Source organism: Mustelus asterias, chromosome 1 (genome assembly GCF_964213995.1).
Source record: "Mustelus asterias chromosome 1, sMusAst1.hap1.1, whole genome shotgun sequence".
NCBI classification, from domain to species: Eukaryota; Metazoa; Chordata; class Chondrichthyes; order Carcharhiniformes; family Triakidae; genus Mustelus; species Mustelus asterias.
The window spans coordinates 129,180,494-129,206,919 of record NC_135801.1 but is presented as its reverse complement, the minus strand read 5'-3'; the positions used below and the strand labels follow the sequence as shown (position 1 = coordinate 129,206,919).

The 26,426-nt window shown below is 41.1% G+C and overlaps 1 protein-coding gene across 5 annotated transcripts in view; it reads right to left on the bottom strand.

The window, feature by feature from the left end:
* pde4d (phosphodiesterase 4D, cAMP-specific) overlaps window positions 1-26,426 on the bottom strand; it is a 601,055-nt gene that overhangs the window by 6,952 nt on the left and 567,677 nt on the right. For all 5 annotated transcript variants that reach the window (XM_078218792.1, XM_078218801.1, XM_078218783.1 and 2 more), the window contains 5 exons: window positions 21,166-21,259; window positions 11,359-11,528; window positions 10,862-10,960; window positions 9,291-9,455; window positions 5,111-5,210 (listed from right to left, as the gene is read on the bottom strand). In XM_078218792.1, the coding sequence (XP_078074918.1) occupies window positions 5,111-5,210; window positions 9,291-9,455; window positions 10,862-10,960; window positions 11,359-11,528; window positions 21,166-21,259 (628 nt within the window). The remainder of the gene's footprint in view (window positions 1-5,110; window positions 5,211-9,290; window positions 9,456-10,861; window positions 10,961-11,358; window positions 11,529-21,165; window positions 21,260-26,426) is intronic.

Genomic DNA, 26,426 nt, shown 5'->3' with positions numbered 1-26,426 from the left:
ATCTCTATGAGAACTGAGTCAATAGATGAGCATGGGCTCATCTTAGAAGTCATGTGGAGGTGAAATGAAAAATACACTTTTAACAATCTAATACAACTCCCACTCATATACATTTTGATAGTGAGGAAAACTTCTAACATGAAATCCATTTAAAAGGTTTAAATCTTCTCAAGTGTTCAGTTCCTTATAAAAACAAAAAAAACTTCTTTCCAGACCTCACATCAGAGACAGATAATTCCATCATAGCCTCTTTAAACTGTTAAACTGTCAAATCAAAAATGCCTGCTGAAGTAACTAGCTTTTGAAACTCAGCCAAGTATTCATAATGGCATAATAATAGCCCTTGAGAAAACTATAATTGCACAAACAGATGTTTTTTTTAAACTACACCAGATAACCTGTTAATTAAAGCAGTTCAACGAATGGATTTTTAAAAACTTCTCACCACCAGCTTAAGCCTATTTTATATTCAAGTTTAGAATACAGGAGATTTAGAAAAATGCAGATCATGTCCCTTAAACAAACCATATCTGCTCTCTCAAGTGTTTACATTTCCTCCATCAATTTGTGATTCCCACACTGCCAGTTAGGACCCTTTGAAGAGTGAAAATGAAATTTGTTTGAACTTAGTGCTAATTTTGAATGACCCTGGGTGTCTTGCCTATGTCATTCATGTCCTATCCTCTTCCCCATCATTTTAATAGGTTGGCGGAGCCTTTGCAAAAATCTGGCCCTAAGGATCGACAGTTTTCATTTCCATTTTAAAAGAAAATACTTCTTTCTTTTCATGCATATATAACTGTATGATAACAAATCGTTGCAAAGAGCAAAAAATCTCATGCAAGATTTCAACTCTCTTGTAGTGATTTCCAGTTATCTGATAGTGTCATTCAGCATTGTCATATCATCTGCAGCTCAATAGTTAATACCTGCCACCCTACTCCTTACACATCAAAGGCTGAATCATAGAGGTGACGGGGGTCTTGTGTGCTGAATAGAAGGCTGTGAGAGCTCTGCATTGCCTCTTTTTGGGAGGGCCCACTGCATCTTGCAGTTCTCATGCTCCTAACAGGTCAGTGTCAGCATTTTTCCGAGGATCAAGAATCCTGGGGATGGATGTCCCATCTGACTAATTAGAGGCTGGCACCTAAGATTGGATGGGTGGTCAACAGTGATGTGAAGCGTCTTGGGTAACAAGAAGAAATAGATGGCTCAAATGAGCAGATAAGTGGCAGATGGAATTTAACCCTGGAAAGTGTGTGATACACTTTGGAAGGAATAATTTGACAAGAAATGGTAGAACACTAGGAAGTTCTGTGGAACAAAGGGACCTTGGCATGTTTGTCCATAGATCTCTGAAAGCGGAAGCACATGTTAGTAAGGTGGTGAAAAAGGCATATGGGATACTTGCCTTTATCAATTGAGGCATAGATTACAAAAGCAGGGAAGTCATGTTGGAGTTGTATAGAACTTTGGTGAGGCCACAGCTAGAGTTCTGTTTGCCACATTATCGGAAAGATGTGATTGCGCTGGAGAGGGTGTAGAGGAGATTCACCAGGGCGCTGCATGGAATGGAACATTTAATTTTTAACATTTAATCATTAAGAGAGATTGCGTAGGCTTGGGTTGTTTTCGTTGGAGCAGAGAAGACTCAGGGGCGATACGGGCGGCACGGTAGCACAGTGGTTAGCACTGCTGCTTCACAGCTCCAGGGACCTGGGTTTGATTCCCGGCTTGGGTCGCTGTCTGTGTGGAGTTTGCACATTCTCCTCGTGTCTGCATGGGTTTCCTCCGGGTGCTCCGGTTTCCTCCCACTGTCCAAAGATGTGCGGGTTAGGTTGATTGGCCATGCTAAAATTGCCCCTTAGTGTCGTGGGATGCGTAGATTAGAGGGATTAGCGGGTAAAATATGTAGGGATATGGGGGTAGGGCTTGGGTGGGATTGTGGTCGGTGCAGACTCGATGGGCCGAATGGCCTCTTTCTGTACTGTAGGGTTTCTATGATTTCTAGATATGATCGAGGTGTACAGGATTATGAGAGACATGGACAGAATGTATAAGGAGCAGCTGTTCCCCTTAGTTGAAGGGTCAGTCATGAGGGGAACATAGGTTCAAAGGAAGGGGCAGGAGGTTTAGGGGGGATGTGAGGAAAAGCCTTTTTACCCAGAGGGTGGTGACAGTCTGGAATGCGTTGCATGGGAGGGTAGTGGAGGCGGGTTGCCTCACATCCTTTAAAAGATATCTGGATGAGCACTTGGCACATCATAACATTCAGGGCTATGGGCCAAATGCTGGCAGATGGGATTAGGTGGGAATTCAGGTGTTTCTAATGTGTCGATGCAGACTCAATGGGCCGAAGGGCATTTCTGCGCTGTACGATTTTACGATTATTCTATGATCTCATCTGAACTCAGCAACGCCACCAGGGAGTAGGTGGCTACTGCCAGTAGAATATCCACTCAAAGTCTTGGATTAAGGAAAAATACAGGCACAGCTGAGTGATGGTGGGACGGAGAGTGGGGAGGAGAAAAATGGAGGAAGGTCAACAGCAAAGGGTGGGGGTGGTGGCTCGCAGTGGGAATTCCTCCCTTTCCAGTCCTGCGTCTCTTGATCAGACACTGAGTGCTTTTGAATGAGGGACCCTCTTCCACTTCCTCCCTTGGAACTGTGAGCAAACATCCTACAGGTGTTTGACCTGTTCCCTGCATGGCAAGCCCCCCACCCGCCACTGGGTAACTTCAGTGGTAGTGGAGGAGGTACTTCAGTAGGCTTAAGTGTTTCAACTGGCAGCGGGAAGGGAATGCCGTCCACACATCTTCCCAACATGGACTTAACTGAGATAGAGGCAGGAAGGTGGCAAGGCCCCACCTGCTACCCACCCAACAGATTAAATGCCCCTCTGCCACCAAATCTCCACAGGGGCGGCCACAAAATTCTGCCTGAAGGTACTGTCCAATCTATACTGTCAGATCCCAAATTACAGGTGACTCTAAAGAACTTGGGAATAGTACTAAGTCTAACGGTCATCAGGTGGTGTGAAAACAAAGATCATTTTGAATTCCATGTATATACAGAACATTATGGTAATATATCGTAGGTTTCTTATTTTTTTAAAAATCACTCTGGCTGTTCTGGATTTTGTGTATGTAAATAAATCCCTGTGCCATCTGCCTGTTTAGCACCCTCAGCATTCAAGTGTACTTGTTATCCTTGTGATCTCTTCACTCTTATCTCTATGCTAATCTGTTCTTTTTTGAATATTAATAAATAAATACGTCACCAACAAACTTTTTTACCCCCCGCTAGCCACAGGATCTCACAAAATACTCTCCACAATAAACAACTCACTAAATCCTCCAGAGCTCAATTAAAACCTTTTGTTTGCAACATGTCAGCATGGCTGTGCTTGTTTGACTTATTTCCTTTACCATCTGAAATTCCTCTTTAATTTTTGGGCTCTAGAAGTCAAGTTAAAATGTTGAGAAGTTTCTGCACCCGGTGAATCGGACACTGTGGCCAGAATACTCTGGTCTCCCGTCATTGGGTTTCTTGGCAACGAGACATGGTGCGCCGTTTGCTAGAAGCAGGATTTCCCATTGTAACCACCCCGTGCTGCCGGGAAACCCGCGGCGGGGGTGTGCCACTAGGGAAATCGCCACTAGGGAACAGTCGGAGAATTCCGACCTGGGGTTTTGGAATAATTGTTAAAATGGAGTGATGTCACATTGGCAGAATCGTCCTGCCTTTGAAGATTTCCTGAGGTCTGGATCACAAGGAGGTCCTGACCCCAGTTCCCGGATGCCCAGCTGTGTGATCTTGCCAATCAAGGACAATGAGTATAATAGCACCCAACTTGTCCAATGGGAGGATCCACGGCAATGGCCTGCAGGCAGCTCCGCCCTTCAAGATGGAACGTCCTTGGAAGATGTGTGAAAATTTTAAAGTAATTTGTGGCCACAGCTGCCAGACCTTCATTGTACAGGGGGGGACAATTGAAATAAAGGAGAGTTCGCTGGGCCGCCAGCCTGTCACCTCCAAAGATCAGCGAACTTTACTTCAGCAAGGGGTATTGCACGTTAGCTGCCAGTAGCATCACCAATCTGGCATCGAGTGGTTGGTTACTTGACACCGATTGGCCAACTACCATTGCTGGGTGGGTGGCCACTCCTGTTGCTCACCCACCTCTGGCAAGATTGTCAGAATTGGGAACACATCGGGTGGGTCAGCCCGATGGACTATTCTGCAAAGTTACCACAACCCGTGCTTGTGCACGGCTGGTAAAACCCATGTGTTCAGTTGTAAGTTTAAATTAGTGAGAATTTTTACTTGTTAATCTTTGTTGAAATGTTAGTCGCCTTCCTAACTGTTCATCTGGCTGAGACACATACAACGTCAGAGCACAAGGAACCATTTCTAGCAGCATACAAGCAGACATCTGCCAACATCATTAGATCACTTCTCACTTAGTGTTATTTTTAGTCTATAATGTTTTTCCATACTATTATTTATGTCTGGGCCCAGTTTTTGTGATATTTTCTTCTCTCTCTTCTCTCTATTTCCAGGTTGACATAAGGAAACTACCTTTACTGAATATTCCCCACTCCCACGTGGCAACTAGCTGCTGGGGCTGGATCTCCCTCTGCCTCCCCTCAATTTCTCCAGTGCCACATTGGAGTGGGAGGTGGCATTAAAATCTAACTGGATGGAAGCTTCGAGGTGCCCAAACAACCTTCCTCATCCATAAATATCCTGTGATCTGTCTTCTCTCCCGCTTTACGAGGGAGTAGGCTGATCTGTTCTCGTCTCCTGACAGTTTTACTGTGAAATAGTCCACCACAAGGCACACAATGTCTCTCTATAATGATTTTTGTTCATATCTGCCCACGCTACCTGCAAAGAAGTAATTGATGCCAGTTTGGTGCTTTTCATGGTCACAAAGAAAAGGTCAGGAATCCAAATTTTCGATTATCTCTCTCCCAAACAGAAATTATTTTGACAGACAAAAGGAAGTATTCAAAAGGAACCTCATAACTCCCCAAAGCCAGATAACGCCAGGGCATTATACACCAAATACTGCCAATAGATAATTAAATGGTAACAGTACACTCACTTGTGTTAATAAGAAACTGGTTTGAAACCCCAGGATGATCTACATCATGAATAGCGCTTGCGAATATTGCAGTAAGGATCTCAAGATCTGTGAAGACAGCCTATGGAAATAAAATGTGCAAATCTGTCACTTTAGGAAGAATGAAAACAGATCACAATATTTCCAGCAGTTGTTTGGTATTTAACAATATCCCCATGATCTCAACTCTTTGAAGACCACAGTAATATTTCAACATTATATTCAACAGCTGATGAAATTCAACGTGGGCAAGTGCGAGGTCGTGCACTTTGGAAAAAAGAATAGAGGCATGGACTATTTTCTAAACGGTGACAAAATTCATAATGCTAAAGTGCAAAGGGACTTGGGAGTCCTAGTCCAGGATTCTCTAAAGGTAAACTTGCAGGTTGAGTCCGTAATTAAGAAAGCAAATGTAATGTTGTCATTTATCTCAAGAGGCTTGGAATACAAAAGCAGGGATGTACTTCTGAGGCTTTATAAAGCACTGGTTAGGCCCCATTTGGAGTACTGTGAGCAATTTTGGGCCCCACACCTCAGGAAGGACATACTGGCACTGGAGCGGGTCCAGCGGAGATTCACACGGATGATCCCAGGAATGGTAGGCCTGACATACGATGAACGTCTGAGGATCGTGGGATTATATTCATTGGAGTTTAGGAGGTTGAGGGGAGATCTGATAGAAACTTACAAGATAATGAACGGCTTAGATAGGATGGACGTAGGGAAGTTGTTTCCATTAACAGGGGAGACTAGGACGCGGGGGCACAGCCTTAGAATAAAAGGGAGTCACTTTAGAACAGAGATGAGGAGAAATTTCTTCAGCCAGAGAGTGGCGGGTCTGTGGAATTCATTGCCACAGAGGGCTGTGGAGGCCGAGACGTTGAGCGTCTTCAAGACAGAAATTCATAAATTCTTGATTTCTCGAGGAATTAAGGGCTATGGGGAGAGAGCGGGTAAATGGAGTTGAAATCAACCATGATTGAATGGTGGAGTGGACTCGATGGGCCGAATGGCCTTACTTCCGCTCCTATGTCTTATGGTCTTATGGTCTTATTAAAAATACTTTTTTCTCAGCTTTTCCCAACTTAGAGTGATTTCATGTATTTCTTAAACAAGTTTAATATGTGAATAAATGTAAATATGTATGTATGCATCTACCAGAGGCTGAGTGGTTGAGTTGGTGGCAATCCTGATTCTAATTGGAGGGCCCTGGCTTCAAGTCCTACGCCTGGTCTTACTGGCCAGGGACAGGAATGTTCACCTGGATCAGGTTTTTTCCACATGTCAGTAGTTTGTCATGGGATGAGGTTATGTGTCAAGTGCAGTTGCATGATCCACTACCATTGGGAGAATAGGGAGCTGAGTGTTTAAGTTTCTCCTGCCAGAATACAGCCTATGCATCACCATTCGAGTATCTGAGCACAATGGCACAGCAATTAGGCACTCTACTGTGCTAGGCTGAACTGCAAGTGATCCTTAGCCCACAGAGATGTGATATACAGGTCCAGAACAGGCTCTGATATGGTTCCAGCTATAGATCAAATAGCATGAGTGTCTGGTGGGTCCAGCTCACGAGGGTCCTAAAAGCAGCTGGTGATCGCTTTAAACAAGCACCTTACAGCAACTCTTGCAATTAAAAGAAGAACAAAGAAAATTACAGCACAGGAACAGGCCCTTCGGCCCTCCAAGCCTGCACCGATCATGCTGCCTGACTTAACTAAAACCCCCTACACTTCCAGGGACCATATACCTCTAATCCCATTTCATTCATGTACTTGTCAAAACGCCCCTTAAAAGTCACTACCGTATCCGCTTCCACTACCTCCGCCGGCAACGAGTTCCAGGCACCCACCACTCTCTGTGTAAAAGATCTGCCTCGTACCTCTCTTTTAAAACTTACCCCTCGCACCTTAAACCTATGCCCCATAGTAATTGACTCTTCCACCCTGGGAAAAAGCTTCTGACTATCCACTCTGTCCATGCCTCTCATAATCTTGTAGACTTCTATCAGGTCTCCTCTCAACCTCCGTCGCTCCAGTGAGAACAAACCAAGTTTCTCCAACCTCTCCTCATAGCTAATGCCCTCCAAACCAGGCAACATCCTGGTAAATCTTTTCTGTACCCTCTCCAAAGCCTCCACATCCTTCTGGTAGTGTGGCGACCAGAATTGAACACTATATTCCAAGTGCGGCCTCACTAAGGTTCTATAAAGCTGCAACATGACTTGCCAATTTTTAAACTCAATACCCCGGCCGATGAAGGCAAGTATGCCGTATGCCTTCTTGACTACCTTCTCCACCTGCGTTGCCACTTTCAGTGACCTGTGAATCTGTACACCCAGATCCCTCTGCCTATCAATACTCCTAAGGGTTCTGCCATTTACTGAATATTTCCTATCTGTATTAGACCTTCCAAAATGCATTACCTCACAATGAGCACTAGACATAGGGGCTCCAGCTCTTACTGAGGATTAACTTCATAAGACTGAGAGGAGATACAGAGGCTGGGCAAGGCTGTTTCCAAATCCTACCCTGGCTCTGCAGCCAAAATAAAATGGCTTGTTCCATCATCAAAGGAAGTGCAGCAGATAGAGTCATAGAGGTTTACAGCATGGAAACAGGTCCTTCAGCCCAACTTGTCCATGCCACCCCTAAACTAGTCCCAATTGCCCACGTTTGGCCCATATCCCTCTATACCCCTCTTACCCATGTAACTGTCTAAATGCTTTTTAAAAGACAAAATTGTACCCGCCTCTGCTACTACCTCTCGCAGCTTGTTCCAGATACTCCACCCTCTGTGTGAAAAAATTGCCCCTCTGGACCCTTTTGTATCTCTCCCCTCTCACCTATGCCCTCTAGTTTTAGACTTTTCTACCTTTGGGAAAAGGTATTGACTATCTAGCTGATCTATGCCCCTCATTATTTTATAGACCTCTATAAAATCACCCCTAAGCCTTCTACGCTCCAGAGGAAAATGTCCCAGTCTATCCAGCCTCTCCTTATAACTCAATCCATCAAGTCCCAGTAGCATCCTAGTACATCTTTTCTGCACTCTTTCTCGTTTAATAATATCCTTTCTATTATAGGATGACCAGAACTGTACACAGTATTCCAAGTGTGGCCTTACCAATGTCTTGTACAACTTCAACAAGATGCCCCAACGCCTGTATTCAATGTTCTGACCAATGAAACCAAGCATGCCAAATGTCTTCTTCACCACTCTGTCCACCTGTGACTCCACTTTCAAGGAGCTATGAACCTGTACCCCTCGATCTTTTTGTTCTATAACTCTCCCCAATACCCTACCATTAACTGAGTAAGTCCTGTACTGGTTCGGTCTACCAAAATGCATCACCTCACATTTATCTAAATTAAACTTCATCTGCTATTTGTCAGCCCACTGGCCCAATTGATCAAGATCCCATTGCAATCCAAGATAACCTTCTTCACTGTCCACTATGCCACCAATCTTGGTGTCATCTGCAAATTTACTAACCATGCTTGCTAAATTTTCATCAAATCTTTAATATAAATGACAAATAACAATGGACCCAGTACCGATCCCTGAGGCACACCACTGGTCACAGGCCTCCAGTTTGAAGAACAACCCTCTACAACCAAGATGATCTTATCTGAACTCACTAAATTTTGAGGTTACATTCCCATCATCTCTCACAGATGGAAGATCCAATTAATGTATTTATTTATCTATCTAATAGAATATAGTGGTGATACTTTGCACAAGGAACTAAGAGCAACTGTAATTCTCAGATGAAGCTGGGTTCAGGCCTATGGTTAATTTGACTATGTGCACTGTCATAATTTGGTCTCCATTTCCAAACTGCATGCTGTGACCTTATATTTAGGTTTCCATTATATTTGTAGCCATGGAAAGAAAATCAAGCACACATATAACAGGGAACTATTCTGATTTTGCTTTACAAGAGTGTCATAAGAAAGTTAATCTTTGAACCTACAATTCAAAGGGGGAATGTATATTGTCTGCTTAAGAAGAAATGAATCAAACAAAATAAATCCTCTGGTTAGTCAAAAAAAGGACAATTTAGTTGTTAAGTATGAAATCTCATTCTCTGCAAAATCCTCTGCTTACAGATGCCAGTTTATCTAGGAAAGTAAGAATATTTTAAGAATGCACTGCTTACCTCTAATGCAGGTGTTGATAATAGAACATGAGTGGACTGAGCAACATCTGCTGCATGAATGTTATTGTGAAAAGCCACATCTGCATGATAATGGTCCTCCAGAGTCATCAAATAAGTAATTAAAGTATCTGCTGGAATCTTGAAGGTTTTTAATAAGTCCCGTTCCTAAAAGAAGTGGAAATGGGCTCAGATTAGACACTGAAAACAAACAAAAACTGTTATGGAGAATGAGTTAGTTCTCTTTGCTTGCGTATTATGTCTTTTAGGGACCCTTTTAGGGTCATGTATTATTCGCTGCCAGTTAGATGGGAAAAGCTTATACCTAGGCTCCTGCCAAGGTAACTCTATTACCAGCTGGTAAGAAATGCCATGTGGCCCAGCAGGTCACTCACTCCCAAATCCCATGCACAACTGTCTGGTAGTCAGTGTGTAAGACTGACAGTGCAATGCTTCTTGGATGCAGCTCATCAGTTGTGTTACCAAAATGAGACTTCTCATTTGAAAAGCAATAATAGTTGCATTTTCCTAAATAAATTCTAAAGAAGTCCCCCAGCTGAGAACATGTATAGGACGTTGTCTGGGATTCATAGTACAATAATCTGTCTTGAGCATAAATGCATACTTTCCAGTAACAAAGAATCAATAAACATGATTACATTCATAACAACAATTCCCAAGTGTGTATGCAAGCGCTGCCTTTATAATGTTAAGCTCCAATTCTATTACAATAAAAGAACTAACAAAAGAATCACCCTGCCAATTCCAATGCAATCCTCAGTAAATTGTGGCATCAAATATGAAATTTGTTTTAAGGTTGTTCGCGTTCAGGTATTATATCAGGGTAATATAGGCTAGATATGAAGGAGACTGCTCAGGTCTGAAATTCATCAAATCACACACAGCTTTTATATTTTCCAGTGGGGTCAAATGTATATAATTTGACATTTCAATGAAACATCTTCAGAACTATCCATTGCTTGCATATTTGTAGTTATTGATGGATACATGTCGACATTGAATTAGGAGAACTAAAAATAAATATGACATGCTGAAGGACAAAACTGGACGCTGTTGCTTTTGTTTAGTTGTTACCCTCAATTCACTATTAAGGTATCGATTGCTGTTTAATTAGTTTCATCTACCTTTTGAGGCACAAACTTATTTTGAGATATTTTGTAGCTTCCAAAGAGCCAGGGCATGGGCTTAGGCACCAGCGGTGAATTTCCCAATGGTGCTGATCTGGTGAAGGCAGTGATTATTGACCACGTATTCCATGCTATAATGTCAAGGCATCCTTGGCTGGTTCTGAACATTCTCAACTGTGCTTGAAAAATGCAGAGCGCAACTAATCAGTGACTGTAATTTTAAACACTGCAATTCAGTTGTTGTTTGGGGTAAAGAATTCACCAATAGGCTCATACATTTTCTTTCTTCAATTCTAATAACTATTTGTGTCTTTGACATTGGAAAAGCAATTTGTAGTTGGCTCTCTCGCTACACAACAGCGCGAGGCCATTATCACCAAATGAAACATCTTAGAATGGTTAAACATGGATACTCTCCAAACTCACCTGAAAAATCGTGTACATGACAACTGTTAAAGGTCTGTTTCCAGAATATTCGGCAACTTTAAAGACATTAAGGCCCCATTTGTTAATTTCTTCTAATTCCTATCAATTGAACAAACATTACACATGAAGCATAGCAAATGAGAATAAACCTTTAATGAAATGCATTATCTTTAAATTTAACACTAAACATAGCGTGCCACTAACAGATTTAAAAAATACTAATATGCATATTGTTAGCAAACGTGTCATTTTAATTAAAAGAACAATCATCTTTAGCATCTTGACTGCACTATCAGAAAAGGGTGTGTTATTTTTTTCTTTTGGGATCTCAGGAACATATTAATCTGGCCCGACTGATTGAAAAATATAACTGTAAACCAATTGGTCAGATATTTTGCCATTAAAAGATTTGTGTTGCAGTATCAAATATTCCCCTTCATATAGCAGATCAGTAGAAGCGGAGAGGATTATAAATCCAGGATCTGAAATAAACACACCTTTGCCAAGAGATCTTCCTGGTCAGTTTTGACTCCAAATCTTGTAATGCTGGAATTGGTTAAGCTCGAGCTATGCATGAGTTTCTTCACCCCACTGATTTGTGACATTGGCCTCTTTTTCTTTTCTTCTTTCTGTGCTTGTGATGGCATTTCAACCTCATGCTGTTTGTCTGCGAAGACAAAATGTAACAAATCAGAACACTTGTACCCATTGAGTTCCAGCACACTGTGGTCGTCCAATGGTCTTATCAAGAAAACAACGCAGTCAAATCTTTCTGGGGTTTTCCCCAGATGTGTGCCACAACATCACAGAAGAAACACAGAAGAAAAGGCGTAAACAGCCATCAACACCTTTCTACAGGGCTTCAGCTGATCTTCCACAAAGTTCCCGTGGACTATCAGAAGAACTGCCATCGAAATTCCAGTAAAGAATGCAGGAAAATAGCCAACATTATAAGCTCAGCTAACTGTTATTTAGGTTCATGTGCAAGACATACCTGACAACAACCCAAACCCGTTTAGTCCCTTGAAACAAAAACTCACTGGGTAAGTACTGTGCTGATGAAAAGTTTCTATCTCAATTCTCTTTTTTCAGACATGTATTGTATATTTCCTTTTTTTTGTCTGATTTTCAGTATTTGAGGTGCTGTTTTCTTAGAATTACTCTGGGTAATAGGAATAGGCAGAATACAGTGCCTGTTATTTGAACGCAGGTTTTAGCCCATTTAAAGTAAAGCAGTTAGTATCAGTGTTAAAATAGAGTACAGAAATACATCATTCAAATGTGTCAAGCATTTGATGCTATTCTTGCTTTTTATCACTACATGATCCTTCAAATAGTCTTTTCTTGGTACGTCAGAAACATTCTGTGAAACTGACATTGTGCAGATTAACAAAAAAGACATTTTCAAGAATCTCAAATTTTAATTAATTGTTAACAGTGGTTCATCCAGGACGGTTTCCTTATAATTGTAATCATCAGACCTACGACCTTATTACTACCCAACGCCAACCCACATCAATTACTACATGGAGTCTTTGGATTTCTTGACTCCTTTCCTCCTCCAATTGCAACACTGTATTCTGAGTGCTGAGTATCACTTCCACAGACTCTTGTCTTCGGTTAATTGTTCCACTTACCAGCCAGACTGTTCAACAATATTGTCATGAGGCCCACGTTAAGAACAGCAGGACCTTGGTGGCCTCAGTCTCGTTTCTATGGACGATTAGCTGCTCCTCACACACTTTCCCCAATTTTCCATTAATATTGGAGGCTATGATCTCAAAAACCTGCACTAATTTAGATGCAATCTAAAATCTGTTACTCTCTCAAATATTAATATTCTATGAACATTCCCTTACTTCATTCCCAGAAATATGATGTGCAGGCAAGAATGCTCAGTTATCATATACAATGATGTGCAGAGTTCTTCAAGGTATTAAATGATACAGAGGCATTTGTGTTTATTATTTCCATAGTAAGAACAACAAACTTATTCAATTGTGATGATACTGTGCCTTTAAGAAATGCATTTGTGTCATGTTTCTTGTGAGGGGACTGTTTTATACTTCAGCTCTGATTATGGTGCAGATTGTCTACAACTGGCAGCCCACATGCAGAGCAGGTAGAAGAATAACTGCTCCTAGTCAATGGGGCATCTGTTTTAATCTGAGTCAATGCAGTTTTGTTATATTTAAGGCTGTCCCCTGGAGTTTCAGAGTAAGCTTTAATTAGGCTGCTTGACAAGAAGAGTCATGTGAATGAGCAGAGCTAGGCTTACAGAGACACAAGCAGGCAGTTGCTGTTTGAATTTGAGTGGAGTAGCAGCTCTTTCTCTCTTTCTATAAATTGAAGTTTGGGACCTGCTAGAAAATAGGTATCTCACTTCAGAGGTCTGCAAAAGGCAAGAGGTGTTTTCTGCGCCCCCCCCCCTCTCTCTTTCTGGAGTTCTGTTGTTTGAAGGCAAGTCTTTCTCTGGGCACTACTGCCTGAGAGTCAGAAGACAGGTGTCTCATTATATCTCTGTCAAGAGATATTAAAAGGCTGGAAGACTAGAAACCCACGTAAGCCTGTGTATTTTTGCTAACTGAATCTGACAAGGAGTTTATATCTATGGGGAATACTGCTTAAATTGGAACTAATAGCTAGCAGTTAAGAATTACACCTTGTCATGTATTTCAATTGCTAAAAGTTATGCTAATTATTTTTGTTATAGTTAAACTGTATTGCTAAATAAAGTTTGTTGCAATAAAAGCTTCCTAGTGGGTCAACAGAATCACACCTGGTTCAAAACACCTTATACTCACTTTAATGGCAAAATTTAAAAAAATAGTCGGGGTCCTGGCTAATTTCATAATATACCTTTGAGTTTCTAATCTGGTCCCTAACAAATTATCTGTACTTGAAACATTTTTTTATTCATTCGTGGGACATGGGCGTCACTGGCTGGCCAGCATTTATTGCCCATCCCTAATTGCCCGAGGGCAGTTGAGAGTCAACCACATTGCTGTGGCTCTGGATCACATGTAGGCCGGGCCAGGTAAGAACGGCAGATTTCCTTCCTTAAAGGCCGTTAGTGAACCAGATGAGTTTTTCCGACAATCAACAATGGTTTCATGGTCATCAGTAGATTCTTAATTCCAGATTTTTTTTATTGAATTCCAATTCCACCATCTGCTGTGATGGGATTCAAACCCGGGTCCACAGAACATTAGCTGAGTTTCTGCATTAATCGTCTAGCGATAATACCACTAGGCCATCGCCTCCTTCCTGTTACATGTTATCTCTGGGGTTCTTCTTAGAATCTAGTGAAGCTTATCAGAAAATGGAGAAAATGCAAATCAGGCAACCATGCAAAACATATTTGAAAATGTCAGAGTCCCAGGCTGTGGTCCAGAGTGGACCTGTTACTGGAGCAATCTGATAGCTAAGCACTGACTTGTGTGCAACAGGGTTGATGCTTATTGCATCTGTCATATGCTTAAAGTCTAACCCCATCAAAATGACAAAGAGTAAGTCTGACTGTCAGGTGATCTGAGGTGGAAAATGATGTCTGCCTGTGCTTTTTTAAGATTACTTGGAATTCCATGGGATTTCCTGCAGGCTGTGGGAATCAACAAATCCTGACTGGTTTTATTAACTATTTCATGTTTTAAGTTGATGATTTCTATGGAAGGAGCAATTGTTTAAATAATTAAAATGTATCACTTCAAATTTCCCTTATCAAATTTGCATGTTGTTATTTGAAGCTTTAGAATGATATTAAACTTTAGCTTGATATAATTTAGCTATTAGAATTCAACATTCAGGGAAGATGGTGGCATAATGGTAATGTCATTGGACTAGTAACCTAAAGGCCCAGACTAGTGTTCTGGATACATGGGATCGGCAGCAGCTGACAGAATTTATCTCTGGGGTTCTTCTTAGAATTAAAAAAAAACTAGTCTCATTAATGGTGACCATGATAACTGTCACTGATTGTTGTAAAACCCACCTGGCTTAGGGAAGGAAACCTGCCATCTTTGCCTACAGTCATAGAGCAATATAGCACGGAAACAGACCCTTCAGCCCAACCGGTCCATGCCCACGATGGTGCCCTACCAACTTATCCCAATTAGCCCATATCCCTCTAATCCTTTCCCATCCATGTACTTATTGAAATGCTTTTTAAATGTTGCTATTGTACCTGTCTCAACCACTTTCTCTAGCAGCTCATTCCTTAAATGCACCACCCTCTGCGTGAAGAAGTTGTCCCTCGGATCCCTTTTAAATCTTTCCCCTCTCACCTTAAACCTATGCTCTCTAGTTTTCAATTCCCCTACCCTGGGAAAAAGACTATCTGTTCATCCTACCTATGCCCCTCGTGATTTTATAGACCTCAATAAGGTCACCCCTCATTCTCCTATGTTGTAAGGAATAAAGCCCGAACCTGGCCAGCCGCTCCCTATAACTCAGGCCCACTAGTCCTGGCAACATCCTTGTAAATTTTCTTGGCACTCTTTCCCATTTAAGAATGTCCTTCCTATAACAGGGTGACCAAAACTGTATACAATACTCCAAGTGCGGCCTCACCAACGACTTATACAACTGCAACGTAATGTCCCAACTCCTATACTCAGTGCCCTGACTGATGAAGGCCAGTGTGCTAAGCTTTTTCACCACTCTGTCCAACTGTGACACCATTTTCAACAAACTGATGCCGCTTTCAACGAACTGCCTAGTCTGGTTTACATGTGACTCCAGACCCACAGCAATCTGGTTGACTCTTAACTGTCTTTAGAAACGACCTAGTAAGCAACTTAGTTCAAGGGCAATTAGGGATGGGCAACAAATGCTGCCTAAATTGCCAGCAATGCTCACATTCCAAGAAATAATCAAGAAATACAGCGCTATTAGAAGTTATTTAAAGAAATACAAAAGAGAAAAAAATTCAGAATTCTTTGAAGCCTTGCTAGTGAATTGTTAGTTGATTAGATTCTCCTAGACTTCACTTGCCTCTTGGAGAGATTGCAATTCTCTCTATATTTTAAGTGCACAGATTCCAAGATAGCCATTAGAAAGTGTTTCTTCAATTCATTAACACCCAAATGAGTCTCCAGATTGTATAAACAAGCAGCCATGTTAACTCTTGGACCTAGTAGGTTAATCCTTCAATATGTAAATTTTATTTGTTATTAGTGCAAAATAGAATGTAGATGCAAATTGCTACCATGTTAAGGTTAGTTTAGTCTTTAATTTACCTTTGTTAAAATTAAAAGTGATCTTGATTTTTAAGGTTCGTGCCAAGCGCCAGTGGATGGAGATCTGCATCAATTACTCTATGAATAAGTAGCAAGCTCCTACTTTTATTTAGGCTTTCAGAGGAGATGGCAAATAGAGTGCAGACAAATTGTTTTCCATTAGGCTAAGAAGAAAACAAATTGCTGGGTGAATGACTCCGGGCAATTACTGTAGACCTCCTCGTGGGAGGTTTCAGTGGGCTGCCAGATTTTGTGATGCAGAATTCCCCATGTGGTCTCTCAGCTAGATGCAGGGTAGAAAGGTGGCGATAACAAAAATAAAACAAAATCTATTTCTGTATTAGAGATTTATACCATACCTCGGCTGCAGTCTAGCTAACTGAACAGCTTGCTGGTGGGCAGTGATAAATCACGTTGTAGTTCATGACAAATAACAAGGACCATATTTTCTGGCAGGAAAGTTTCAGCTATTTACACAAAATCCATTCAATATAACTTCCTAGCCCTATCAATTTATAACTTTAAATAAAGTCCCAACATTCATTGCTGGCTAGCTGTACAATTAATTGTCACGATCCAAGGCTTGTCCACAAATAGCAACCATTCCACGATATTGTCAAATGATTCTAATCTTCCTTGACAGAGATTTAATGACCAAAATAGGTAACCCAGAGTAAAACCTTGTCTCACTTTCATAATCAGATCTCTTCCCACCACCAAGCAATTTCCTGCACAATTTGGCCAATAGACTGAAGCACATTTCAAAAAGCAAGGCACAACCTTGTTAATGGAAGACATAATACCAGGCAGAATTCTCCCACCTCACCTGCAGCTGGGATTTTCTGGTCCCACTGCTGTGAATAGAGATTTGGCTGAGCGCCAAATGGCAGTGATGAGACTGGAGAATTCTGGCTACCATTTTTATATAATGCCCAATTCAAACAACAAGCTCCAGTCATTTTGTTTTACTTACCTTAAATAAAGTTTATGTGGATGATGGAAGACTATTGCTGAATGCTATATTTTCAATGACAAGATTTGATAATTAAGCAATTGCTGTTATTTCTGTAATGTTATCTACATAAAATAATGTATCAATCTACCAAAGCATGGCAGTATAAATATTTATTTTTTCTTGTTTTTATAATCCTTATAATAAATTGATGTAACTTTCTTATAGGAGCAGATTCCCAAAACAAATATGCAAACGCTGAATCACTATTCGTAATGTGAAGTTTCAGGAAATAATGAAGAAATGGGACCATCTGTTTCACTGTTTTTCCATTAACCTTTAGTTGACTGCTCTTGCCCTTAAAGGCAATACCATGAGCTTTCTCCAGACAATGAAAAAAACACATGGATGGCGGTCATTGATAGCGGTGGATAGGGCTAACTTTTTGCGAAGCTGTAAAACGGGTATGTCCTTTCATGCTTACACAGGTCTGCAATCTGATGCTTAGCTGACAGAAAATGGCATTTTTATTTATTTACAAAAACAACATTGGTAAGATTACCATTCTTCTTTATTACAAATGAAATGCTACACCGAGTACAATATAGTTATTGCCTACGTGCCCCTATAGGCTAAGGATTTTAACAGATTATGGTTATTTTGACAACTGACATATTGTATGGGAAAACTTGAAACCTCATCCTCTCATCCTTGGGCAGTGGTGCAAAGTCTGAATGTTACCCACACTTGAAATGCAGATTCACTTCCCTGTTTACTTTTGAGAATAATAATGGGGATTAGGAAATGATGCTGTCTGTTATGCTTACTTCCTCCTGATAGTTATACACATATATTTTATAAATTATAATGTTTTTCTCCGAATGGTCAAATTGAAACTGTTCATGTCGGGGTAACTCATTATTTTAATTGCAAGGCAATTCATTCTTCTTGCATTTGACAAACACACATAATCAGGTCATTAAGTAGTTTCTCTGGAGATAATTGCGAGGAACTGCATCGGAAGAAGTCAGATCTTAAAGACTTTCATAAGTGTTTTCTGCTGTTGTGGTAATAATCTAAGGCATTCACATCAAACACTTGCTTAGTCAGATCAATCATGGAGCAAGCTTTAGTGGAAACAAAGTAAAACTGTTCCGGTCACTGGGACATTAACTATCGAAGGTAAAGTTCCTTCATATTTGTCCAAATTAATCTGGATTCAGACACCAACAACTTTACCATCCATTTCAAGTGGATTAATTTTGTTCCAGAAGAGTGGGATTTTTATTTCACAATATAAATCCTGACTGTTCAGAAATGTTCTGCAGGTGAGCTCCGACAATGCAATTTTTTAGGTTGAGGTTAAAACTTCTCAATTATTCATTATGTGACAGTCAGTCAGCCGTGGGTGATCTCATAGCAGCTCAGGGTATTGGCCGTGCTTGATGTTGACACGCGCAGCTTTTTCAATCTCCCATCTCGCAATAAGTAATGCTAATAGTCTTGTGTTACGCGCACAGATTATAAATGAGTCATAAATGGTGTTTTGTTGAGAAATAATATTTTGTTGAGAAATAATATTTTGTCAGACTTCTAAATACTGACTTCAATTTTGAAAGTGCAATAGTTGTGAATTATTTTGTTACAGATATAAAATTAGGAATTTATGGATTATCTGCCGAATGCATTTTAATTAACCACTGAATAAAATTATCTGCTCCTTTTTAGCCATATATTGCCCATTTTCCATTCTATGCCAAATTTCTGTGTCTGTTTCGGTTACATTGCCTTCACCCCTCACACACTCCACATGTCACATCCATGCCGCCTCATACCCCACCCATCCCCTCCATGCCAATCTATGCCCCGTACCCACCTCCCACAGCTCTTTATGGTATCTGTACCAACTTAATGACAACTCATGTCAATCCACTCCCCCCCACCCACCCACCATCCTTTGCCTTTACACTTACCATGTAACTCACCAAGTAACCACCATGGACAAATCTCATTCATTAAAATAAAATATTATATTTACATTCCTTCATTTACATAAAGCCTTAAAACAACAAATATTGCATTCAAGTGCACAATCTCTTATACAGGCATGCATTTGAATTCATAGTCCCAAATCAAAGACCCTATAACACGTGCACCTGTAACTCAAATTGTGAAAAGTCAGACAGACTATGTGATAATGGACGGTTGTGAAATCAGTCACACAACAGTAATCCAGTAATGGAAGTTCTCATGTTTATGCGAACAGACAGGGTGAAATAGCAAGCAGTGACTTTTTTTTAAACACTCCAGATATTTTTTAAAGATTTAAAGGGCAGGATTTTAAAATTCCTTCACAGCTCCCATTGATAGGTGCTTTTGACAGTTTTGACAGTTGATTTTGACAGGTGTGTTGACTATTCCAACAACTCAACAGCTAATGAATTTATGTGCTTTTATGCACATTTACGCCTACTTTCAATAATTCCAAAAGGCAACTTACCACCTTCAAAGAGCAACTGACCTCCCCCAAAGGTGCCCTGGGACCATATCCAAAGTGGTCTTCAAAGGGTACCCTGGCTATGCAAATGAATCTGCAAAGGTCAGACTTACTCTTACCAAGTGTACACTGCATGCTTCAAGATTCACACTCCTGGGATACAAAAATTCGACTTCAATGGAGACAGCTGGTGATATAAATGGCCAGCTGCCTCCACAGGCCCATCAGCCCACCAAACCTCTGCTGATATGCATTTTCTATCCCTCAGTTCACCTCCCATTCGTGTGTCTATCAAGAACGTTGGATGTTGCTAATGTGCCTGCTTCCACCACCTCCACTGGCAGTGCGTTCCAGGCGCCCACCACCCTCTGTGTGAAAAGCTTTCCCCGCACATCTCATAAGAACATAAGAACATAAGAAATAGGAGCAGGAGTCGGCCATCTAGCCCCTCAAGCCTGCTCCGCCATTCAATAAGATCATGGCTGATCTGATAGTGGGTTCAGTTCCACTTACCCGCCCGCTCCCCATAACCCTTAATGGTTAAAAATCTATCTATCTGTGACTTAAACACATTTAACGAGGTAGCCTCTACTTCTCCCGTAAACCTACCCCTCTCACCTTAAACCTCTGCTTTCGTATAGTTCTAAGTTATTTCTCACAATAGAGAAATTTGATATTGCACAAAAATAACATTTGTTTTCAGGATCATTGAGGTTGTTCAGCAGTAATGATGTCCTTAGTACTCCATTAAAAACATACTTAGACCTTATTCAACAAGGCATAATTTTTTTAAAGGGTTTTTACAACAAAACTAACAGTGTTGAGTTCTCATCAATTCACTGCTTTCTAATTGGCTGCAGACTAATGGGTCTTCAACAGAGTGGCCGCAAAATCACCAACAGCAGATCATGGATTTGCACACTCTGTTGTGCACATGTGAACTCCATGCATTGGATTTTCCCTGTGTGGGAGGGAAGCAGAAGTCAAGACTGTTCCCCATTGGGATTGTGATGGTGACACCCCCTTAGTTGGCATGGAGATAACTTCTCCATTGAATTAAGGGAGGTGGACAGGCTCTTGAAGATGTAGGGCCAATTAAAAATCTTCCAGCTGCAGAAGAGCAGCAGCCTGCAATGAATGGTAAATAACTGAGAGGGCATTATAAAACGGAGGCATCCTCTCACTGACTCGCTCAATCTTAAATTTAAAAACAGATACTGCAGTTAGGTCACCATCAAACCCTCTACAGGATCATCTGTAGCTGTACTTGCACCTAAACAGGTAGGAAGGGCTTCATGTCCTGCCTGGAATGCTAGACCACCAGCCTGCCTCTGGGTGCCCACCTCCAGGCAGTTAATCCCTGTTGGACCTCTTCAATTGGCCTGAACAAAGTTCTTAATGAGCTTAAACAGCTTCCCCTGGTCATATGGAGGCGATTAGCCCTGCTGACCCCAAACCCAACTTCGCCAAAATAGCCAGTGTTAAGAATGATTTCGGAAATGCATTTTGAAAAAGGTCATGTATATTTAACAATGAGACTCCATCATCAAATTCACCTCAGCTCTCACACGAAAAATAAAGAGCAGTAAAAATAAACCAGGCTTAGAACAGTACTCACCTAAAAATGTACTGGATATGAATTCAGAGACCTGGTTGCCAGATCGGCTCATCTCAGAGAGGTGAGTAAGCTCTCGATTGAGCATCCTTTTGAACTGTAAAAACAATGCACAAGAAAAAACAATCAATCTCAATTTGTGATAATTTAGTGTTTGGTTTCAAATTAAAATACATTTTATTCAATGTGCTTGCTATCAAAGGACATATTATTTGGATGCATCCTTTGCATTGGCCATGATCACTCTTCTTCAATGTATGCTCTACCTATTCATTATTTTTACATTTTCATGGAGTTAGGCTGAGTTGGAAGGCCTTTAAAAATGGCAGGTGGGAGGTGATTCTGGGATTCTCACTCCATCCTATTTCAGATAATTGTCACCAGTGCAGGATAAGCCAGGGACGTGGAAAATGTATTAGTAGAAGGAGATATCTGTTTTTTCCAGATGGCCTCATTATGAATGCTTGATCCCAGAACAACTAATCCATTCAGCTCAGCAGGCAACATTGACACAATTTATTGAGAGGAGTGCAAGCTTTGTTTAACTGACATCACTATTACCTTGAAATAAGTTATTCTTTCTTTGATGTGTTTTTTTTCAATATCTGAATGTTTATTTACACAATATTAAGAGATCTGAAGTGGATAAAAACTTCTGACATTGATACTATGAATGGCGACAATTCATTATAATATGAGCAGTTCCTTTCAAACCATCCATTTGCCTTGAGTCCCTTGTGAATCAAAAATCTGCCCAACTTAGCCTTCATGTTCAATGGGGAAGAGAATTCCAAATAACCTTCTAATGAAATAAACTGCCCATCATGTCTATCTTAAATGGAAGACCCCTTAATTTGAAACTGTGCCCTCAGTTCAATATTCCCCTATGAGGGGAAACATGCTTTCAGCATCAACCCTCTCAGCCCCCGTCAGATTCTTATGGCCTGGATATTCAGTCCTTGGGTGGGTGTGCTGAGTCAGGAATTTTCCCGGCTCACCAGACTCATCTTGGGTAAAAATGCCCTGAATGGCAGGATCTTTGTTCCGGGGATGGGTAGCGGGATCTGATTGGGCCCATCTTCCTGGATGCCAATTAGGGGTGGCTACAGGGGCTGCTGAGTTCCAAGGCAGCTGTTTAAAAGGCCTGCCTCAGCTCTCTAGGACTTTGTCCTAGTTGCTTCCTTAAACATTAGGCCCTCTACCCCTTACACCCCGTCATCAACTCCCCATACCTATACGCGCCAACTCATGTCAACCTATGCGTTTGTAACCAACCCACATGGTCCTTTATAGCCCCTATGACAATTTAGCGCTCACGTATGTCTGTTTCTGTCTCCCACCCACTACCTTTTGCCCTTACACTCTCCATGCCAACTGACCCAGTATCCACAATGGGCTATCTCAAGGGCCATGTTGTGATGAACTAAAATAAAATTCTAAATATCTATTAGAGACTTCATTCTATTAGAAAAAATCTCTAATTCATGAAAGTGCATTCAATACAATTAAATCCCCTCAATCACTTAATCCCTTATAAAAATTAAGAATTGTATTCATATCCCCCACATTAAAGACAGCTAATCATCTGAAAGCCTCTTTGAGCCTCTCAATTGAACTGTGAACTTATAGCCCCCATGATAATAATTGGTTGTGGAAAGCAGATAATCATTAATAATGCTATAATGGTAGCCTTTGGGGTTATGTCAACCAACAGCTATTGAAACTGCTAGAATAGATCTTTTCCAATTCAGACACAGGCAGGCAGGTTTTTTTAATGAAGTTTTTTAAAGGGCTGGCCCTGTAAATAACTTGACCCATTTACAGCACCACAGACTTTGGTCGGAATTTTACCACCATGCCCGCCCCAGAATTGGGGCGGGCGCGGCTCGCAGAACGAAATTCTCCATTGGCCTCTGTCAGGATTTTACAAGCCTCACCCGTGCGAGGTCGTAAAATACCAGTCATTGTGTGTCCTTCCTGAGCATTTAGGACTACTCCAAAGATATGTACCTCCAACACTGTGGAATAAGGGCTTTACTCCAGCAAAATGTGGGCCTGTTTGAACTCAGTATTGAATTTCCCATATGTGTGTGACACCCTGGTTCCCCCTCCTCCTGAGTGAAAAATGTTTCTGTTGGAAATGGAGGCAGGAATTCTAGATCTGACGTTCATCCGCCGTCTTGGATATGCATAGCTCTGCAGAAATCCAGGCCTATATTTTTTAATAAAATCACTTCATTCAACTTAAGGTTAACTGTTCTGCCCCTGGTACAATACCTCTAAAAATCCATCTTATAGACTGTTTAATTGCTTTGTGATTTTTCAATGATTTCAAGTTTTTTTTTCACCGTTCTTTTGTTTTTCTCTGCTAATATCTTCCCTACCCATGGGGAGTTTGTACATGGTGCGGGAAAGTCTTACATTCTTCCAGGGCTATGATCCCTGTTGCTGTTTCGTACTGCACCCAAGAGTATGTGATGGTGGAATTTTCCCAGTCCTGGAGGCAGATCTGGAAGAGTGGGGAGGCAGTGATGGATTTCTGCTGCCAGGCAGCTTACCCAGGAGTGGGCTGGGAAGAGAATCCATGCAGGCAAGCAAAAAAGCCACAGCTATTTAAGCTCCAATAAGGGATGACTCTGTGACATTGCTGGCATTTTTCCATTGCAGAGTAGCTGCCCGCCACATGCGGAGGCTGCCTGATCATTAGAGGTAACCTTCCTTTGGCAAGCCAGGGATTTATCGGAGCCAGAAACTCCATACCACAACTAAGGGACTGCAATTGCTGCTGTGGCCATTGAGTGGATTGTCTACCCTGATGCACGTATTGCCTAGACCCTGCTTACTGGATCCTGGCCTTGATTATGATTGTGTAGGCCAGCCTAGAGATGCCTCTATGTTGAGGTGCCCTCATGGTTTTTATCTGCATTGCAGCATCCAGACTCCCATTGGTGCAGTCTTGGTTCCAGATCTGACCCTCTGATTGTACAAGCAGCATCGAGAACCCGCCCAGCATCCATTATTTTGAGTTTAGAGACAGCCTCATGGAAAATTGCTCAGCCTGTCTCAATGTTGAATGAGTGGGCTTGGAACCCCCATTTGGCCCATGTCAGGTTCTTAAGCCTATGGGAAAATCTAGCACTGTCCTTCAGCAAGATAGTTGGTTGTTTGGGAGCTGGATCACTGCAGGGACCAATCCTAGCTGTACCTGGTAGCCACAGTTGGGTACTAGCAATGGTCAGAGCTATTACATCTCACAATCAGCAGTTCAAATCAAAGCTCTGCAGTCCTGCCACATCCAGTCCTGAATGGTGGTGGACAATTAAATAACTAACTGGGGGAGGAGGCTCCACAAATATCACGAATCATAATGATGGGAATGCCCAGCACATCAGTGCAAAAAACAAGCATTTGCAACAATCTTCAGCCAGAAGTGCCTAATGGATGATTCATCTCACCCTCTCCCTGAGGTCTCCAGCATTACAGATGATAGTCTTCATCCAATTTAATTCACTCTACGTGATACCAACAAATGGCTGAAGGTACTGGATACTGCAAAGGCTATGGGCCCTGACAACATTCTGGCAGTAGTACTGAAGGCTTATGTTTCAGAACAAGCCATTCTCTTAGCCAATCCACTCCAGCACTGCTACAATACTGGCATTTATCCGGCAATGTGGAAAGCTACCCAGGGATGTTCTGTCTACAAAATACAGGACAAATCCAACCAGGCCAAATTACTTCCCCATCAGTCTACTCAACATCAACAAAGCGATGAAAAGGTTCGCTGGCAGTTCCATCAAACAGCAATTATTCAGCTTTAACCTGCTCACTGATGTCAATTTCATGGCATAATTCTCAACCCAGTGAAAATAGCAAACAAAATTCAAAATTATGGCCCCGCAGTCCTCCACCTTGGAATTTTCAACTCGTATTTGCTCCTAATGGGGAGAAAAAAATTCAGCCCCAGGTAGCTCAGCAGAGAATAGGAATCAAATCTGACCCTTTTGGTTCAGTTGGCTGAGGTTCTCAAGGGGTTAACAAGCTTATTTTTCACCAGGGAAGATTAGGCACTGTTTTAACGTGAATTAATTTGCAGCGAGACAGGGAGACAAGTGTGAAAAAAAAAAATCACCAGAGGTTTTGTCACGGCTTTCATTTTAGAAGTAGCGAGTCACAGAATGACTGATGGCCATGTGCCTATACCTCAGGTGGAATCAATAATCTGGAGCATGAGAAGCTAAATATGCAAGTAAAATAGGAAAAATCCAGCTGAAGATGTAGTCAAGACAGAAAATAAGTGCAACACATATGGTGCTTCGATAGTTTCACAACGTAAATGTAATTTCCACATTTCTACACTGTTCCCTGAAAATATTTCAACTCAGGAGTGGTAATCATATTAGATGAAAGCTTTGTGCTTATTTTTAGAATAGATCTGGCTCTTTAGAGCCATGCAATTTCATTATGTAAATTTAGCAAGAGAATCAGTTGCTGAAGTGTAAAGTAACTTACGAACTGCTGCCTTTGTGATAACACTGGTCAGAGTTATTACCAGGCTTCAAACTGATTGATATTTCAAATGAAAGCTAAAGCAACTGGCCAGATCAATACAGCTGCTGCCGTCATACTCAACCGGATTGCATTTTGACAAAATACAAGCAGCTGATCTATAGTTATCAGATAGACTTTATAACACATTTGAGCACATTGCTGTCACATGATAAAATGGCTTGAACAAGCAACCTCCAATGTCAAAATGGAGGTAGTGGGTGGTGTGTGCGAAAAGGATCTTGGGGCTATCACAGAACAATTGATGTGCATCTTTATACAAAGACTTTTCTTCAAACCCATTATTTTTCCTCAAAACATCATGGCACAAAATGCTTAATTAACAGCAGTGAAAAAGGGTTGAGAAGATTATTCTGAAAGGAAGTTATTTCTGAAAGGAAGGTCAACAGAACAGAATTTTCAGATACAATTCAATCTATAAAATGTACTGAAAAGCTAGAAAAGTCAGATTAGAGTTGATTATATGATCTGAGTGTGAACCATTAAGAAAGGACATATTTCCTTCATGATCAATCCTGATGATCTGATATTTAACCTAATTATTAATTCACCATATGGTTGAGTAGGAACAGTTTTAGATTTCTTGATGAATTTTGCTTTTAATAATTTTAGAAAAAGTTATTCTTGTTGATCACTAGACTTTAATATGTTTCCACTTAATTTATTCCATTAAATCCTCATAAATGGAGATCCTG